The sequence below is a fragment of the Microcebus murinus genome, chromosome 4, assembly GCF_040939455.1.
Source record: "Microcebus murinus isolate Inina chromosome 4, M.murinus_Inina_mat1.0, whole genome shotgun sequence".
Classification (NCBI taxonomy): domain Eukaryota; kingdom Metazoa; phylum Chordata; class Mammalia; order Primates; family Cheirogaleidae; genus Microcebus; species Microcebus murinus.
The window spans coordinates 81,099,678-81,119,812 of NC_134107.1; the positions used below are offsets into that span (position 1 = coordinate 81,099,678).

General features: G+C 34.4%; 1 protein-coding gene across 2 annotated transcripts in view; it reads left to right on the forward strand.

Annotated features, from left to right (window-relative positions):
- CNTN5 (contactin 5) overlaps nucleotides 1-20,135 on the forward strand; it is a 1,190,057-nt gene that overhangs the window by 829,541 nt on the left and 340,381 nt on the right. For both annotated transcript variants that reach the window (XM_076002462.1, XM_076002463.1), the window contains exon 8: nucleotides 8,477-8,680. In XM_076002462.1, the coding sequence (XP_075858577.1) occupies nucleotides 8,477-8,680 (204 nt within the window). The remainder of the gene's footprint in view (nucleotides 1-8,476; nucleotides 8,681-20,135) is intronic.

Sequence of the window (20,135 nt, forward strand, 5' to 3'; positions counted from 1 at the left end):
AATTGTGCTTATGCCCTTACTGCACCCTACTTCCCCTAAGCAGCAGCCAGTAATGGCTGATACAGAAGAGGGGTGCAAATAACTGACACTCTTTCGCTCCTGGTGCCTAACTCACCAATTCTGCAATGGAATTTGTGTTCGAGAACCCACAATGGGATCAGTCTTAAACTAATCTCTGGCAGGGACCACATCCTTGCTTAGCCCTTTTCTGTTTTGTTTTTGCCCTTACTCTAACTTGCTTCCCTTAATTCCTTCCTCTGGGAACACTCCCTCAATACATCACGTTGGAAAGAGTCCCCTTCACTGATTCTGTTTCTAGAGACCTGATGTAAGATCATAAGTGTTCACTGTTTTTGTTATTAATGTTATGATTAGTAATGTTATGATTACTATGCCCTCCGATGTTCTGATTTAATGAAAGGTAAGTGTTTAGGTTACCTTGGTCATGTCTAATTCTCTGTGGATATCTTTTTTTTTTTTAAGTTAAGATCTTCACAGTTTTGATAAGCCCATCAAGGTCATATTCACTGGCAGGATTGCGGACCAAAAATACTCTAGTGTTGATTAAAGGTGGAAATCTGTGGACTTTAACAATGAATTATGGGAAGCCTAGAATGGATGCTTTTTAATGCAAAGTTCTAAGCCTAAATTGAACTTGTGACACTGACTATTGCCCACTGTTGAGTAAATGCTAGCCTTAGACCTTATAAGAGTTTACAATTCAATACAAGAGAATTTTAAAACCCCTTAGCAAAGCAAGAAATTTAGGCTGTATTTTTAAAAGAGTTAGCAATGACCTTTATAGCTAGACACAAGGCTTCTGGGATAAAAATGTCTTCCATACGATGAAGCATTCCATAGAAAAATAAAAATAACTTCTGTCGCCCAGTTGATGTAATTTCTTGAACTCTAGAACTTGGAATTCACTAGCTCAGAGCTGTTAAAATTGCAGATCATGAGAAAAGGCCGGTATACTACTGTTTCTATTACAAATACTCTTTTCTTTATCTTGTGTTTTGCTAAAGGTGTTTTGAATTGTATGCACATAAAATTTTATTCTGTCTTGGTGACACATTATAATTATGAAGCAGCACTCTGCTTCCTTTGACTTTAGGTAATAAACATAATGAAAATACATGTCTCAAAAACTCAAAAAAAAGAAAATTAGTACTTTGTTTTGTTCAACCAAGATAACTAAAATTTCATGTTATAATACAGCCTGCTTTGTATGAAAGGTAATTTCATTTTTTAAATGTATGACATTCTCTTGCATTCTTCACAACATCTTTACAAATATCTTGATTCTCGGGGTACTAACCAGGAGTTAGAAGCTTTATTCTATTGTTACTGTCAGGATCCTTGTCTCTGATTGTATTTTATAGGTGACACTTTTGACACTTGTAGAGATTAAATCCAATTGTACCAGGTGAAGGATAAATCCACAATGTACCAAATTCTGCATTATACTGAGTCTTTTATCCAGAGCCAGTAGCTGGACTTATTGAGCAATCCTGGCATGTTGAACACTCTCATTTAAGTGAATAGACATTACTATCCTATTTTATGGATACTGAAACTAAAGTTCAAGAAATTCAAACTACAAATTGAAGAAGTATGATATAATAATAAAATATAGGCTTAGAATGAGTCAGACAAATTTGAATTTTTCCTTTGACACTTATTAACTGTAATTTTCCACTGGTTCCTTCACTTGTTTGAGCCTCAGACCTTTGATGTTGAAGATGATTATAATGATAACACTGCCTAAATCTATTTCTGTAGTGCTAATCTTACATGTAATATCTCATTTAGCCATCTTTTCCTCTAATAATTCCAATTAACAGATAAGAAGATTAAGGCTTTAATAACATGAAATAGCTTGCCAAAACTCACATAGTTGGTGGATCACACAGCCATCTCTGAAACCCTGATTTCTGTAATTCCAAAGTATGCGATCTTATTCCCTTATGATGCTGACTTCTAGTGTGTGTGTATGTGTGTGTGTGTGTGAGAGAGAGAGAAAGAGAGAGGGACGGGGTAGACTGGGGAGGGGATCAAGGGAAGAACTAAGCGAAAAAATGTGTCAATTGTGTGACTCACAGTAAGCTCTTAACTTAGTTCTTTCCCAAACCCCATTTTATATTGCCAATGCTTTGCACAATAATTCATCAGTATTTGTTGATACCCTGGTTGTCCTGATCTCAGCCCCTTTCTCAAAGCTAGTAGCCAAAATGACCTTTATATATGGTTCATTTAACAACTTCAACTGCCAAATCAGCTTCCTCAACAAAGTGTCAATAAACGTGCTCAAGCAGAGGCAAAATAACTGACCATCAATGAAGCTATGAACCTGAGATAGAGATTGGACTACCTTAAAATTTAACGTCCCTTCAACCTTTAAGATTTCATCTAACTTACCGAGTATAATAAATAATGAAAATACTTCATAGTCCCTTTGAAAAATGACCTTTTTTCTTTTGATCATTGACAGTACATTTCAGATCCTTAACACTGCCTGCATTATTTCTCAGTGTCTCTATTTAGCCCAATGTCAAGTATTCTCTTTGACTAATATTCTCAAGGCCAAAATAAGTCCATTTAGACCTTAGAAAATTTGCAGTTAAGTTTAAAATCCACTATTGTTCTTAAAATTTAGAGAGATTAATGTAAACATATATAGCTATTTTATCCTAATAATTCATTTATTTACCAATATTTATTGAGCAGCTACATGCCAAGTATTCTGTTATATTATAAAGATATAGTGGTGAAGAAGGTAAATCTCTTCTCTTGCAAGGATACTTGACATGGCTAATAATGACATTTTCTATTACAATAACTTACACATCAGCAATGTAAAAAGATATTTCCTACAAAATTCAGATTGTATCCCCTTATGCTCAGTAGTAATGGATAATTAATTGGATGATGTTCTACAATTTCCTTCATGATGTCATTAATTCAAAAATTCACAGTAGGAGCATTAGCCACCAACTTTCTAAAAAGAAAATACTTGTAATGCCAATTTTTAAAATCTTATTGTTCCTATGCATAATTTACTAAGTTTTCCTATTCGAGTATCTTTAACTCAATTAAGCCACCATAAATGGGAGGAAAGGAGTCATAATGAATGATGGAATTGTAAAAATAAATGTTATCATAAGGCAAGTAGTAAATATTAAGATGCTAATGACATACAGTCTACTAAGCAGCATCAGTAAAATTAACACAATAATATAAAACTACAAATGCAAACAAACTATTTAAAAATTAAACTAAAAGTTTTATTTTTATAATAAAGAACAAACTATAATCACAGTATTTCGACAGATATAACATTAAATCTCATATCACAGTAATAGCCAGAAAGGAGTAAGATCAGGGATTTTGCTGAATACAGCCTATTAACTGAAAATCTTACCATAAATCATAAAGCTGAGCATTTCACAAAAATAGAGAAGCTTCTGATTTTTAAGTTTTTCTTTTTGTAGCTGACAGGAATAAAGAAAATAGGATCCCTGGGAGAGTTGCATTATTAATTGGGTCAGTGAACGACTCAGATGCTATATCCATTGTGTTCTCTCCAAATCCTTTGACCCAAAGCCTCTGATGTGTACACACATTATTAGAAAGAAGAATGGTTATTTCCCAACTTGTAGTTATATTAAAGAATATTGAAATGAATCACATATGACTACTCTTTGAAAATGTTTTCAAAGACTTCAGAGAATCCAGTATGCAGTTTCATTCCCCATTCTCATACTTTTTTCATTAATGGCACTGTAGTTATAAGAAATGAGCATCATCGCCCATATGGGTACTCCTGTTTTTATATACTCTGTAGATGTGGAAATATATCATTTAAATAATCATCATATTTGTCAGGGGAGCAAAGAGAAGATCCTCTGTTTTTGACACTGAATCAATTGCAGCAATTGTGTTGAAAGTCTACAATGCATGAAGTCATAAAACCTGGACATTCAATTAGGGCAAGAGACAGAACCAACTTGGAAATTTTCCCACCACTAACATTTAGAAATGATGAGTAAAATAAACCAAAGTAAATTTTAATATACAGCTGAGCTTACAAGAAAGAAAAGCAAGTCCCCAGGTATCAGAGACAAATAGGAAGTAAAATCCAATACATATGTTCTAGCGTTAATCCTGAGGAAATCTTGGCAGTGAGGTGAATCGTTTATGTCATGGAAATAGACTCTGAAGTCTAGGACCCTGAGAATGAATGATCCTGCCAGGGCAAAGGACAAGTCTTTGAGTTTGCTTGAGAGTGGTAGCTGAAATAGCAATGTCTGCATCAGGGCAGGCCCCAGATGGGCTAAACCCTTAGCAAATTAGAATGACTCTCACTGGCTCAGAGTGGAAGACAAAAATTCTCCCATGAGAAACAAAAGGCCTACACAGCTTGTGAGTTCATGGGCCAAATGTATATTACCATATAGTATCAAAAATTCACTAGTAATATTTAACATAATAATCAATCCCTAGTGGATATATCCCAAATGGGGCTGTTAGTAGAATGCAAGAGCATTCTTGAGGGAGACTTTTCACAAACTAAGATGCACAGAATGTCTCAAAAATAGGCATTGCTAAAATAGTGACTACTCGCCAAAGAATCAGACCAAGAACTTCTAAAACATTTTAATTGCTTTAACTATAACATACTATTATAAAAGAACCTTAGAAAATGGAAAAAATGGCACTTGACCAACTAATCTCAATATCTTCTAAAATAATAATACTACTAAATTTTTACCATTTAATAAATCAGCATTATTAAATTTTTTTTTTTTTTTTTTTTTGAGCCAGAGTCTCGCTTTGTTGTCCAGGCTAGAGTGAGTGCCGTGGCATCAGCCTAGCTCACAGCAACCTCAAACTCCTGGGCTCGAGCGATCCTTCTGCCTCAGCCTCCCAAGTAGCTGGGACTACAGGCATGCGCCACCATGCCCGGCTAATTTTTTTTATATATATATATCAGTTGGCCAATTAATTTCTTTCTATTTATAGTAGAGACAGGGTCTCGCTGTTGCTCAGGCTGGTTTTGAACTCCTGACCTTGAGCAATGCGCCCGCCTCGGCCTCCCAGAGAGCTAGGATTACAGGCGTGAGCCACCGCGCCCGGCCTATTAAATTATTTTTAAGGAGCAGAAACAGTTGTTATTAAACAAAGTGGTATATAAATCTAAAGGTGGTGGCACCAGAGCCAACTACATTATGCCATCTCCCTGAATTATTATATAATCCTCAGACTATGATATTTACTAAAAAATAATTATATGCTTATTTTTATGACAATAAAATTTGAAAAGAATATTAAATAAATGTTAATAGTAGAAAAATGTACAGGAGATAGTTAACAGGGCTATCAAAATAAATTTAGCTAAGTTCAATATTCTTATTTTTGGCACTAGCAGAAAATCCAATGCAAACTCAGGTTGTCAGCTTTTCTATTGTGTACCATTCCTACTTTTTATACTTCTTGGAATTATGAAATGCTTTGCTAGATGAAACTGAAGACTTATTTGAAGAGCTAAATAAGCATTTTTGAGCCCCCAAATACCCATTTACCTGTAAAATTTGCATAAATGTCAATTTTGTATAAATACATTTTTCCTATCCTATTCTAAAAATGTTTTATAAAACATTGACTCAATAAAATATTATCAGTGTAAAAGATAATATTTCAATGAATGATAGATTTGAATTGTTACTTGTTTTCTTTTCCGCAAAATTTCAAGTAACGTAAACCAAAATTTCAGAAAATCCTAGTAAAATTTAATCTAAAATAAATGAAAAAATGTTAAAATGTTTGTGAGTTATGATACATGAAACTTTCATTATAATACTTAGAGGGTTTCATATTATTAAATGTGAGAAATCCTTGAATTTAGACTCTAGTTGAACTGTGTGAGAACTGACTGAAGTAGTTTAATTATACTCCATGGGCTACCTTTGAGTAAAGCCACATGGATATATATTTTTTTTAATCCTTAATAAAATATCAAGTTGGACTAAAGACTGCCAGCTGGGTAACTTTAACTACAAAAGAATAGGTTTCTTTATAAAACATTTGTTAACGTTTGAAAGTTTTTGATATTGCACATGTATGTTGTAATTATGAGCTAGTGTAATATAACATTTCAAAATTCTCAGGCTTCTTCTAGGACTATAATATATGCCTTGAAAATAATAAATATTGGCTAAATCTTGCTTAGAATCAACATTCAACTCATCATTGAAATTTTCTATGGAAAACAGATCAAATAATATTTAAGTAGCCATTATTCTTTCAGAGTTGTTTTAGATCCTCTGTGCTGTTTTCCTCATATGTAAATGGTGCACATAGAAGAAGCTTATAACCTAATAATTTGGGGGCAATGGAATGATAATAAAAATGTTATTTGTCATATTTTATGAATGCACATTACGTGTTAAGTTCTTAGATATATTATCTTGTCTGAAATCTAATATAGTAGGTAATATCATTCCCTGTTTATGAATGATAAAACTGAACTCCAAAAACTTAGTTAAATAATTCCTCCACTTAAACTATCTCAAAATTTAAATTGAGTCAGGACTTTATAATGCTTCTGGAAGTTCCAATGAACTTAAGCACAAATACAAATTAAATTAAGTAAAGAAAATAGGGTATGTGTACAGGGGAACATTTGGACAAAAGGAATATAATTTGCAATATTTATCAGTTGATTGCATAGGATACACTTTCCTAAGATGATGTCTGTGAAAATGTTTCTGATTCTTCTAAGAAGTTAGCCTATGACACCACCTTTCTTAAACACAAATTTGTAAAAATTCATCATTTACATTTACTGAACACAATACGTTGGTAATAAATTCAATTAAAGCAAAGCATGAAGTAGTAGTAGTAATACATTGGGAGGAGTTCTATTCAAAGTTTATTTATCTATATATAAAGTTTTGAAATAAGTTATACTGACTTGCCATATGGATGAATAATCTTCAAGTCTTTGTTTCAGTATTCAGAAAGGTTGACCAAATGCCAGGCTCCCCATTTGAAATGGGGCAGGGCCAGAGTTATGAACTTATTTTTGACAATCCATCGTAGGTCTGAGAGAATGAGTCAAAAAGAGAGAGAGAGAGAAGAAAAGACAGAAATAAAACAGGGCTTTCCAAGCCTCATTGCAGATTGGAATCATATGCTGAGCTTTTTAAAAAATACAAATAACTTGTCTTACTAAACAAACAACTCTGGGAAAACAAAGTCTTGGAATGTGTTCTTGCAAAAATAACAGATAATTCTAATGCCTGTCGAGATTTGAATGGATAGGCGTCTATATTCTAAAGTACAATTTTTTTTCAATTTCTCTAGTTGAATTCTTGATAGTCTGTGTATTTTACTCTGTTATAACTAAAATCCTGATTTCAATCCTCCCATATTTTCAAAAACCTACTTTTCCTGTAGTTTTCCCATTTCAGTAAAGGCAAACATACTCTTGTAGTAGCTCAGTCACTGGGGCCCAAAACTTTAAACTTTGACTTTTCTCCACTTCTCACATTTTATAATTGATCCATCAGCAATATTTGTCAACTTTTATAGCAATCATTTCTCACTATTTCCCTGCTGTTATCACTACCACTAACATTCTAGAGCAGACCATTTGTATTTTTCATGACTTTCTGAAAATAGCCTCTTAGGCTAGTTGATATTATTCCTTCTTGCTCCTGCTTCCCTTCCTTCTGTCTCTGCTTTGTCCTCTAACTACCCAGCAGTCAGAGAGAGCTTTTAAAGTATAAATTCACTTGTCCTTCTCAGACCTGTCACTTTCCAGCTCTCTTAAGATGTTTTAGTATTCTTTACAGTATTTATCACCACTTGACATAGTATTTGTTTGTGTATTCTTGGTTTCTTCCCACTATAACTAAAGCTCTATGAAACCATAGACTTTATTTGTTTTCACATGGAACAATATCTGGCCTGTAGTGATCCTCAACCAATATTTGTTGAATAAACCAGTAAATGATGCCTGAGTTAGCCATCTCCTAACTCAGGATGTTTTCATTGATTGATATGATTCCTTAAGTGCCTTCTCCCATACCTTTTCCATGTCCTTATTCCACATTGTTTCATAGGTTTGGGTAAATCTTCCCCATTAAATTGATCTTTGGGAACGGGGAATTGTCTCTCTCATTTTTTTTTTTTTTCAGTGTTATAGTGCTAAGTATCTCATACATGTTCAGTACCCATTGGAATTAAACAGATGAGTGGCTAAAGGCTAGGGATACTGAAGAAATATTTCAAATCTTTCTATAGTCATTAAGAGCAATAGTCTTTGAATATAAAATACTGAATTATATAGATATCCAGATCAAATATGTATGACCTTGCAATATATCTAATACTTAGTAAAATTGTTGTTTGAGCTTTGTCTGTTAGTGAAATAACCTGTGTCATTCAACAACTGAATTTTGTGTATTTTCAGAGATCATCTATAGCTGGGTATTTAATGAGTTCCCTTCCTTTGTGGCGGAAGACAGCCGGCGGTTCATTTCCCAGGAGACAGGCAACCTTTATATTTCTAAAGTCCAAACCTCAGATGTTGGCAGCTATATTTGTCTGGTGAAAAACACAGTGACAAATGCTCGAGTACTTAGTCCTCCAACGCCACTCACTCTACGTAATGATGGTAAGTTGCTTGGCTCATTAAAATGGCCAGCCATCCCAAAGGTGAAAAATAAAGATATATTAATGTTTTTCTGATAACTTGAACTTTAAATAAAAATTCATTTGCCATAGTTAGAAACTTTACATTTTTAGTGTGAGATTATGCAGGCCTTAGAATACAATTTTTGACATAGGAAAGTGATGATCCACGGATGAGAAATATTCACCATAATACTACTTTAATGCCAGAAAGGGAGAGGGTATCTGAAAAGAACTGTAATAAAGACTGCACAGTTCTTTTCTTTGCTCTTTATTGACTCTATATAGCATATGTATATGAATTGCAAGCATTTTATAGGTTCGCTTTTCATTACATTTTTATTTCAGCTGCCTTCAAATTGAATGTTCAGCTTTTAATACTTCATGGTATGGTTATAATTGTTATTATTACTTTTCCAATAATAGGAGCAGTTGGAACTTTAACTTTAAAGTGCAATTCAGGCAGAAGTGATGATTCTATAATTATAGGTATTGCCATGTATCTAAAGTATCTTCAAATTTAAACACCTCATTTGTATTTATAGACATTTACAGTTAAGCATTGCACTAAAGAAGTCAAGAGCTATTGTACTACTGATATATGATATGCAGCTTGCTCTGTCATGCAGTAAAAAAATCTATGAAGCCATTAAGACGTGAGCTTGAGAATCCTGACTGATTGTGAAATATAAGGAAAAACCTATTTTAACAGTTTTCTATATGCTTGTTTTTAAAATATATGCTGCTAGAATGTATGACCAGAGCTATATCACAAGATTTTTGCTGTTTACCACTTAGTTTCTTATAGACTTCATAGCTTATATAGTTTGCATATATATGTAATATATATATATATATATATATATATATAAACTGTGAAGTCGATGAAACTTCATAAACTATGTGAGATATATGTACACACACACACACACACAGAGTATTATATACCATATGCATAATAATAACAATTCTATCAGGTAGAAAGTACAAGTGCAATATCCATTTTGGTGATGAAGAATCCAATATTAAAGATATGAAAGAACCTGCCAAAGGCTACACGGTTAGGGTAATGGCATGGAGAAATAGGTAGGTAAAAGAACGAAGACTAGGAAACCACTTCAGGACTTGTTAAAACTAACCAGCCAAGAAGTGATAAGAGACTGAACAAAGCAGTGATGTAGCATCGAGGGGCAGGAAACATTACTGGAATATTAAGGAACTAGAATTATCAGCATTTGGTAATTAATTAAAAATGGGGCTTTGGAGTTGGAGAAGCTAGATATAAAATAATTCCAAAGCTTTCACATAGTTCACTGAATGGGCAATAATTCTCTTAACTGGAAAAAATAACACAGGTGAAAGAAAAGAGGAGTGGTTAAACCTGAGGAATTCAGTTTTGGCAATGATGAGATAAAGTGTCCATGGGAAATTTATGTGGAGATATGCAGTAGGCATTCAGATATATATTCCTAATACCCATAACAGGGGGCTAGGCTAGAGAAAGATATTTGAGAGTCATCATTGTGTATTCTATCACTATGGAAAGAGTATACATATTTTATATCAACTTCAAGAGTACATAATTGTCTATAGAGTGAAAATAAAAAAGATGTATATTTTTAAATGTTATTAAAAGCTTGTAGGTGGAGTGATTATAAGCCATTTCCATAAAATTTTGAGCATTTGCTCATTGATTCCTTAAGAATTTAAACATCCTTATCTGAAAATGGTAACATTTTTGCTGGCTAACCAATAATCAGTTCCATTTACACTGTTCATCTATATAATATCTTACATTTGGATTATGCCTGAGGTTGAGGAGGCTCTTACACCTTCTTTTCACACAATAGACCTCTTCCTACATCTTTCATCGACCATAACAAAGGAAACTAGCACATGTACAAGTCAGAATCCCAAAATGGACAGCACCTTCACTAAGAAGTGAAAAATTCAGTGTCCATATGCAACAATCTCTGCTACTTTCGTTTCATGGCACAGATATATCACTTAACTTACCTTCTACATTCCATGAGCAAACATTTCAGGAATAATTCTTAACAGATATTTAAATTTCCCTTGTCCCTCTGTCTTCTATTGCTCTTGTTTGGCAAAACCCCAACCATAATGAACTCAACTATATGCTTAGTTTGTGACTGCCTTGAAACTTTGAAAGCTGCTTGGAAGGTTGTACCCACCTTCATGGGTGGGTTCATGGCCACTAACTTTAAATGATCCTTCAGCATTGCCACTCAATCCCACTAAGTTTTTGTGGATGGCTTCATCTGCTATTCTCCCCAAAATTTCTAGAAACTTCTCTGCTTTTCTTAAACTTGATTGCCTCACCACACCCACTTCATAAAAACTATATAAGTTGTCAAATTTACATTCCTATTAATAAAACTAAAATCTAACTACAACTCCATTTATACTCTTCTCCCCCTACCCTGTTTCAATAGTGATACTATACTGACCCTCCACCTGTTAGAAGCAATCCCTACATTCCTGACTGTTGAGTATCATTACCTCTAGTCTTTATGTAACATCACACTGTCAATCATTGTTTCTTACATAACCAATGTTATGTCACTAAACTAATAAATATTTTTAAGTTATATTAATGGAAGTAACTGCAACAGTTGACATTGTTGACACTTTTTTTATATAACCATCTGTATTTTCAACAAATCATTATTTGAGAAGTACTATATGAAAGGCTCAATAAAGCAATATAAATTAGTAAAACAAAACTGTTATTTTAAGGTTAACCATTAACTTAAAAAAAGGCAGGTAAGGAAACATCTGCTAAATTTTGATTACATCATTCAATGAGAGTCTTATTTTTTACAAGACAAGTCAGAAAACTTATATTTCTTTTTTCTGTAAATTGCCTATGGATTTTGTTTCCTTGGCATTTATTTGTCTATTAATGTTTATTTTTGAATCAAAATAACATATCCATATGAATGAATGTAGTGACACAGAAAAACAAACATAAAAACCTACTCACCCCTCCTTGCCATTAATCTCACTCTCTTTTTTTTTATAAAACAATTTTTATTTTAAAATATTAGGGGCACAAGTATTCTTGTTACATGTATGAGTTGTATAATGCTGAAGTCAAGGCTTTTATTGTGCTCATCAGCAGAATAGTGTACATTGTACCCGACAGGTAAGTTTGTATCCCTAACCCTTTCTCCCTTAGTTTCTCATGTCCTTTGCACCACTTTATGATCCTGTGTACCCATCCTTTAGCTCTCACTTATTAGTGAAAACATGTGGTGTATGGTTTTCCATTCCGGAGATACTTCACTTAGAATAATGGTCTCCAGTTCCATCCACGTTGCTGCAAAAGACATTGATTCATTCATTTTTATGTCTGAGTAGTAGTCCATGGTGGGTGTGTGTGTATGTATGTAACATTTTCTTTACTCATCAACTGATGGATACTTAGGTTGATTCTATCAAGCTTTGCAATCGTGAATTGTGCTGTGATAAACATTAGGTACAGGTGTCTTCTTGATATAATGTCTTCTTTTTGTTTGGGTAGATATCCAGTAGTGGGATTGCTGGATTGAATGGTAGGTCTACTTTTAGTTCTTTGAGGAATCTCCATACTGTTTTCCTTGGAGGTTGTACTAATTTACAGTCCTACCCACAGTGTATAAGCAATCTTTTTTCACTGCATCCATGGCAACATCTATTGTTTTTTGATTTTTTATTAATAGCCATTTTGATAGAGATGAGGTAGCATCTCATTGTGGCTTTAATTTGCATTTCCCTGATGATTAGTGATATTAAGAATTTCTTCATATATTTGATGGCCATTTTTCTAGCTTTAAAAAAGCTTCAGTTCATGTCTTTTGCTACTTTTTAAAGGAATTGTTGGGATTTTTTTCCTCACTGATTTGATTATTTTGCAGATTGTGGATATTAGCCCTTTGTCGGATATATACATTGCAATTTTTTTCTCCCATTCTGTAGGTTGTCTATTTACTCAGTTGATTGTTTCCTTTGCTGTGCAGAAACTTTTTAATTTAATTAACTCATATTTATTTATTTTTGTTGTTGCTGTATTTGCCTTTAGTGTCCTTAGTCATAAATTCTTTGCCTAGACTGATATCTAGAAGAGTTTTTTCCTGTGGTAGCTTCTAGAATTTTTATGATTTCAGGTCTTACATTTAGGTCTTTAATCCATCTTGAGTTAATTTTTGTATATAGTGAGATATGGGGATCCTCTTTCATTCTTCTGCATGTGGCGATCCAATTTTCCCATCACCATTTGTTAAATAGGGCTTCCTTGGCCCAGTATATGTCGTCTGCTTTGTTGAAAATCGGTTGCTTGTAGCTATATCATTCTATGTCTGTATTCTCTATTGTGTTCCATTGATCTATGTCTCCATGTTTATACCAAGACTATGCTGTTGTGGTTACTATACCTTGTAGTATAATTAGTTAATGTGATGCCTCCAGATTTTTTCTTTTTGCTTAAGATAGCGTTATTTGGGCTAGCTTTTGGTTGTATATGCCATTTAGTATTGTTTTTTCTAGTTCTGTTAAAAATAAAGTTGGTATTTTGATTGGAATTGCATTGAATCTGTAAATCACATTGAGTAGTATGGACATTTTAACAATGTTGATTCTTCCAATCCACCAGCATGGGATCTTTTTTCCATTTGTTTCTGTCACCTACAATTTCTTTCATCAGTGTTTTGTAATTTTCCTTATAGAAATCTTTCACCTCCTTGGTTAAGTATAATCCTAGATATTTTATTTTCTTTGCAGCTTTTATAAATGGTATTGCATTCTTGATTTGACTCTCAACTTGACTGTTATTACTATATAGAAATGCTACTGCTCAGTGTATGTTGATTTTGTAATGTGAGACTTTGCTGAATTTATTTATCAATTCTAGGAGTCTTTTGGTATAAAGTCAACCTTTTTTCACTTCTCATTTTTTTTCCTTCATGAGGTTCTCACATAAAAAATATCTCACATAGAAAATATCCATGCTTTTTGGTTAGTCAAGCTTAAACAATAACTGCTTACTCCCTCATATAATAAGTATGCATATGGTTCTTCTATCTTCCTCTACTTCATATTTATATACTTTAATAGTTTTCTATTGCTTACCTTTCGAACTTTGATAATATACTTAAATCTCTACTGTTATCTTAACTCTTGAAAATAATTCTTAACTTCTCATGTTGTGAAATGAGGATAATTTTATTCCTACTTTTTTCCTCACCTTTCCTAAACTACTTCTATTCTTCTATCCTCTACTTTTATTTTGGCATTTGCTCCATCAGATACAACTGAGTATTCCACACCTCCCCTTAGACCAGCTCTATAAACTGAAAATGAATAGACACTTACAAATTATTACTATATAATTATCTTTCAATACTTTCTCCAGATTTTAAGGCATTTTCTAAATATATATGCTATATTGGATATATTTTTATAATAAGTGAAACTATGAATTTAATATAACAGAAAAAATAATGCTAATAGCATTAAGATGATTGTGATGCAATTTGGATATTATATTTCTTAAAATTGTACTGTGTGAAAACAAATAACAGTTTGAATAACAACGTTCATATGTAAACATGAATCATCACAATGTAAATGGCAATGAAGCCCCTGGTGTGGTTAAGAAAGCACATGGAGAGAGTATGAAATAAGAGAAGTAAACTTAGGACCAACCCTTATATGATCCAAATTATATTGGGAGGGTAATTAATGAAAATCTGACAAAAGATAATGTAGAAAAGGCTCAGAGATAATAGGAAAAAACAGTAGAGTCTAATGTGAAGGAAGCCAAGGGAAATAAGTGTTTCAGCAAGATATAGGCATCAGCTCAAGGTGGTAGACTGGACACATGCATTTGTTACCTGCTCACCTTCTCAGTGCCTACAAAAAGACATCACTAACAAATGAGACATTTTGAAAGAATGTGAAAGTATTTCTGAAAGAATAAGGAAGGATGTGAGTTAAAGCAGCAATCCCCAACTCTTTTGGCACCAGGGCCCAGTTTTCATGGAAGACAATTTTTCCATGGACTGTGGGTGGAGGCTAGGGGATAGGGGGAATGGCTTCAGAATGATTTCAGCTCATTACATTTATTGCACCTCTATTATTATTACATTGTAATATATAATGAAATATACAACTCACCATAATGCAGAATCAGTGGGAGCCCTGAGCTTGTTTTCCTGCAACTCATGCTGCTGCTGATCTGACAGGAGGTGGAGCTCAGCCAGTGATGTGAACAGTGTGGAGCATCTGTACATACAGATGAAGCTTCACTTTCTCACCCACTACTCACCTGATGTGCGGCCCAGTTCCTAATAGGCTACAGACCCATACTAGTCCAGGAGTTGAGGACTGCAAAGTTAAGGGATTAAAGGTAGAGAAAATTAGAACCTATAATAAAGTTTAAGTAGTCTAAAGAAAGAGGTGAAGACCATGGATCCAATGGAAGCCTGAAGAAGCTCTGAAATCAAAGTTATCACTAAGGATGGATGTAGGAAATGGGACCAAACAAACAGAGATTAGAGATATATGTTGAATAACTGCTTCAATGTAATGCTGGATTCCTTTCCCCTCCCTATTTCTACATGCAAAATGTCCAAAGGGCTTCTCTACTGAGAAAACTTCCTACTTCGACATTCAGATGTCAGCAACCTGACCTCACATCAAAGCATAACCTGACCATCAACTCATGTCACTCAGCCACACCCCTTCAACACACGTCAGATGGGAACCAATTCTACAGACACACCATCAGGGGATTCAATATCAAATTGCAAATTTCTCTGTTTTTATATTTATATGCAATTCTAACTCAATAGCTACTGTTTAAAAATTGCTGCGCTTATTGTCTGGTTTCAGAATGCATAGCAAGATAATATACAGAACAACTAGAAACTTAAAATTACTCCAAGATAAGCATAGTTTAGACAGGAATCATTTATTATTCAAAAACTTTTCTATCACTAATTGACCTCTCTTCAAAAAATATAATTGAAAAGTATGTTCATAAGAAGAATATATTCCTGAAAGTTTTCCTAAGTAGGTGGCACATATTAAACACTTGTTCCAAAAATAAAAATAGAATATTTATTGCATCATGGTCAGCTGATATTCCCGCTGGGTTTTACAAAACTCTCAGTGCTGAGATACACATTATAACGGATGTTTCTGAAAACTTGGCAAACACCTCTGCAGAGGTTTGAATATAAAAATTACATTTAATCTGCTGTGACCATAGAGTTAGCTATAAAAATCATTTTAAGAACATTTTGTTTTTACATTTCTCTGAAAAAATTAGACCTTTCTAAAAATAATAAGTGCTATATGCATAGACAATTTTTTTTCTTTCTAGTACTAGTAAAATTGTACTTAAAACCTCTCTACTGTAGAATGTATAGTCTTAGATTGGGTTCCCCTAAAGCAAAGCTGGAAACAAAATTTGCTTGTAGGTAGTTTCTTTGAAATTTATCCCCAGAGAGCAGGAGTAAGGGATGGGGTGGAGTTGAAAGGTGAAGCAGTGTAAAGTTAGTTGCTTTATGGAGATGACTGCTTCTACAGGCAGCTGGAGCTTGAGCCCAGAAGACCTGGTCACCTTGGAGGATGTATCAATCAATAAGCTTTCATCTCCCATTCTCAGAGGGTGACTCAATAGGCAGTTATCTCTCCTGTTCCTCCAGGTTGCTGTCAAGTTGCAACTTTGCAAAACTTGTTTGCAGCTATGCAGATCTGGTGGCAATAGGAGGAGTAAAAAGTCTTGTCAAGATAATTTAAACTGCTACACAAAAGGTATCTGGAAAATGATAGTCAATGAAGATAATTTTCATAGCCCTAGTGTATTTATCAAAGAAAGGAACTCCATCTAATGCTTACATAAATTCAAACATCCTAAAGTTGAGATCTTTTTAAAATAAGATTTTATATTTATTTATTCAGTAAATATGTTGCTTCCATTATGTGTTAGGTTCTGTCACACACACACACACACACACACACACACACACACACACACACACACACAAGGACTGTCTGGAAAGTATCTAGCCATGTAATATGTTCTCATTATATTAACAATGGCTGGATACTTTCCACACAGCCCGTGTGTGTGTGTGTGTGTGTGTGTGTGTGTGCGTGTGTGCGTGTTTGTGTGTGTATGTATGTAAAAGGCTTTTGAGAAGCTCATGGACTAATGAGAAAGACATATTATCACAGTATGGTGCTAGGATAGATACATAGGTGTATGTTGCTGTGGTAACCCCTAATAGAAACACCTAACTCAGATGACACATCCGGAAAAGCTTCCTGGAGGTGATACCTGAGTTGTGTTTTGAAGGTAATTTGGTATCAGGTGAATACGTAAAGAGGGCACTTGCATATCCATCAAGTACAAGTAGGGAATAGGAAAAATTCATGGTGAACTCTCACTTCAGTTCACTCTAACTAAAATACAAACAATGAGGCAATATGAAGGAGCAACGGCTCATACCATGAAATGCTTTATTAATCACATTATTATCAAAGCAATTGTGAAATTTTGGAAGAATTGCTGTGCATGAGAAACATGATCAGACTTTCCTCAGCTGACCCTGTGGAAAATTAGTCTCATGCATTCACAATTGTATATTGCACACCTAGTATGTGCCAGGCATTTTGTCAGGTACTGAGGATGTAGGGGAGGGCAAAGCAAGCATAACTATCCTTGTGTAGTGTCCAGTCCTATTTGGGGCAGGATATTCCCCTAAACCCTGACACAGATTCTGTGCGTAACACCCGAGGATCTGCCTGCCCCCACTCAGTGTCCTAATGAGGCCTAGCTCACATATCATTGCACTAAAAATAGAACAAACAAATCCAACTCCAAAAGCATTTATGAGCAACACAGATTTTTACTAACGGTTTGGAGGGTGGCAAATGATGCACTTGCATTCCACATAGTACACAGCAGAATCTGCTAAACCCCGCCCTTAACCACATCTGTCTTTTGCCGAGCTTTTATCCGGCAATAGCTGCCGTCTCTCCCTCAAAACCTTCTGACTCCCGTTGGAATGCTGTTGTTTGTCGCTTCCCTTCTAGGTCTCACTGTCTCTGTTTTATGTAGTAATTTTGTGCTTTCGTTTTTCCTCTCATTTGAGTTTCCGGCGCAGTTTCGAAGACGTTTATTTACTTAATTTTATTTTTATTTAATCAACATGTATGTTTAATTACTGCATGTGAGGCATTCTTTTAAACACTGCACAAGTATAAATGTAAAAGAATGGAAAACATACACAAGCAAATATTGACTATAAAAGGTAGGCCAGGCATGGTGGCTCAAGCCTGTAATCCTAGCTCCCTGTGAGGCTGAACCAGGAGAATTGCTTGAGCTCAGGAGTTCGACACTAGCCTGAGCAACAGTGAGACCCTGTCTCTAAAAAATAATTTAAAAAAATGATTGAGGTTGTTACATTAATATCTTACAAAATATAAAATGCATTTCTATGGATAAAGGGGAACACTGTGTTCTGATAATAGGTTCAATTTCCTGGAAGATATAGCAAAGTTGTAAAATATCTTCCTCAAATATACTATGTATAGGACCAGGTTTCTCACCCCTCTTCCTGTCCAGATGGGATCTTCCTCTACGAGAGCACCTTACGTCCTAAGGCAACCTTCTCCCGGCCTCCTTCTCTGTGGCTATAGTGGTTCTATAATATTACACAAAGGCTAATTTTAAAAAAGAAAAGAAAAGAAAGAGAAGAGACCCTGAGCCCTCTTCCATCTCTGGAATTAGTGTAGTAGAAGGAAGAATAATTCAATTAGTAACTTGAGAAAGTGAGTGGGAATAGATTTAGAATGTGTGTTAAAAGATCAGCTTTTGTTAGAGAATTCATCAGTTGTCACAGTGGAGAAAAAAGTAGAATGGCTACAGGTGCAGATAATCTACTATTCTGTGGTGGGAAGACTGTAGTTTATATTTTTAATTAATGAACTATGGGTAAAGTAATCAGCTGAGAACATATGTATAGATATCATGTTTATTTTTAAGGTGAGAATTGCATCAACCCCATTAAATTATAGTGCTGAATAATGCAGGTCCTAAGAGCAATAGAAAAATGTAAAAATGGCATGACCTTGAAGCCTGTGGTAGGCTGAATAATGGCCCTCAAGATGTCGATTATCTAGGTCAGCCCTAAATGTGCGTCCTTAAGGAGGCAGAGAGAGATTTGATGATAGATGAGACAGCGGTGATGTGATGACTGATGATGGAAGCAGAGATTGGAGTGGTGCAATTTGAAGGTAGAGAAAAGGGCCTTGGGTGACAAAATGCAAAGCATGCTGCTTTAGAAGCCAGAAAGGCAAGGAAATGGGATTCCTATCTAAAGCCTCAAGAGGGAGTGTGGCCCCTCACTCAAGCAAGGGTGGTCACTGATTGACACTCAGTGATCCTCTCTGTTGCTTTGCCCCAGACAAAGCACAGACATAATAGATTTCATGCTGCCCTATCTTATCCCTCTGATTCGGTTTGACACTCATAGCAAAGTCACTCTTATTTTCTGATTAGTCTGTTTATTGCAAAGGAATATGGCAATTGGAAAAACCTTGGGTATTCTTAACTTTTGTTTTCTCCTCTTAGTGCTGCTCCTTGGGTATCAAATGCCTTACAGTGAACACAGGAGACTGTCCTTCTGCTCCTTGGTCAGAATTGTCAATTTATGGATAGTTCCTAGGGGACTTGAAACATTTGTGACAAAACACTCCTCTTTGGGTACATTTATCTACTCTAAGGAAGCTGAATAATATTAAGGCTTTATGTCAAACTCTGCAGGAGTATAGAACTTATTTGGCTTTTATTAAATTTTTATTTATTTTGCTATGTGTCTCTCTGGAAAGCTTATAATCTTGATCTGAGAAAATATTAAATAAAAATATCAAGAAATCATTGGATGATTTTTGAATAAAATGAATACTTCATTTGCTCACATGTCCTTGACAGTCATTCCATGCAATTCAATTTTTCCTTAAACAGATTTATAAAAACAATTTGAACTTCTATCTATAGAGACAAAAATCTTTTTCAAGAAAAACAATGTGCATCATTTTATTAAATCTCTTAATTTGTCTTAAAAACTTTGAATAATTACTTAATAGTGCTAACAAATAATAAGATAAATTTGCTAAATGTGTATCTAACTTAGTCTTTTTCTTGGTTTTCCACACGAAAACCTGTCATTGTAATTTAGAAAATAAAGTTCTAAGGGACATACACTTTCAACAACTGATATTATAACAATGAATGCATCATTCTTAATATAAGGAAGGAATATGAACTTTGAGATGATTTTTACAATACTGGCAAATGTATATGCAGTTATGTTAATATTATTTTCTTTTCTATCTTCAGATTTTGTAAGACACTACTCTACACT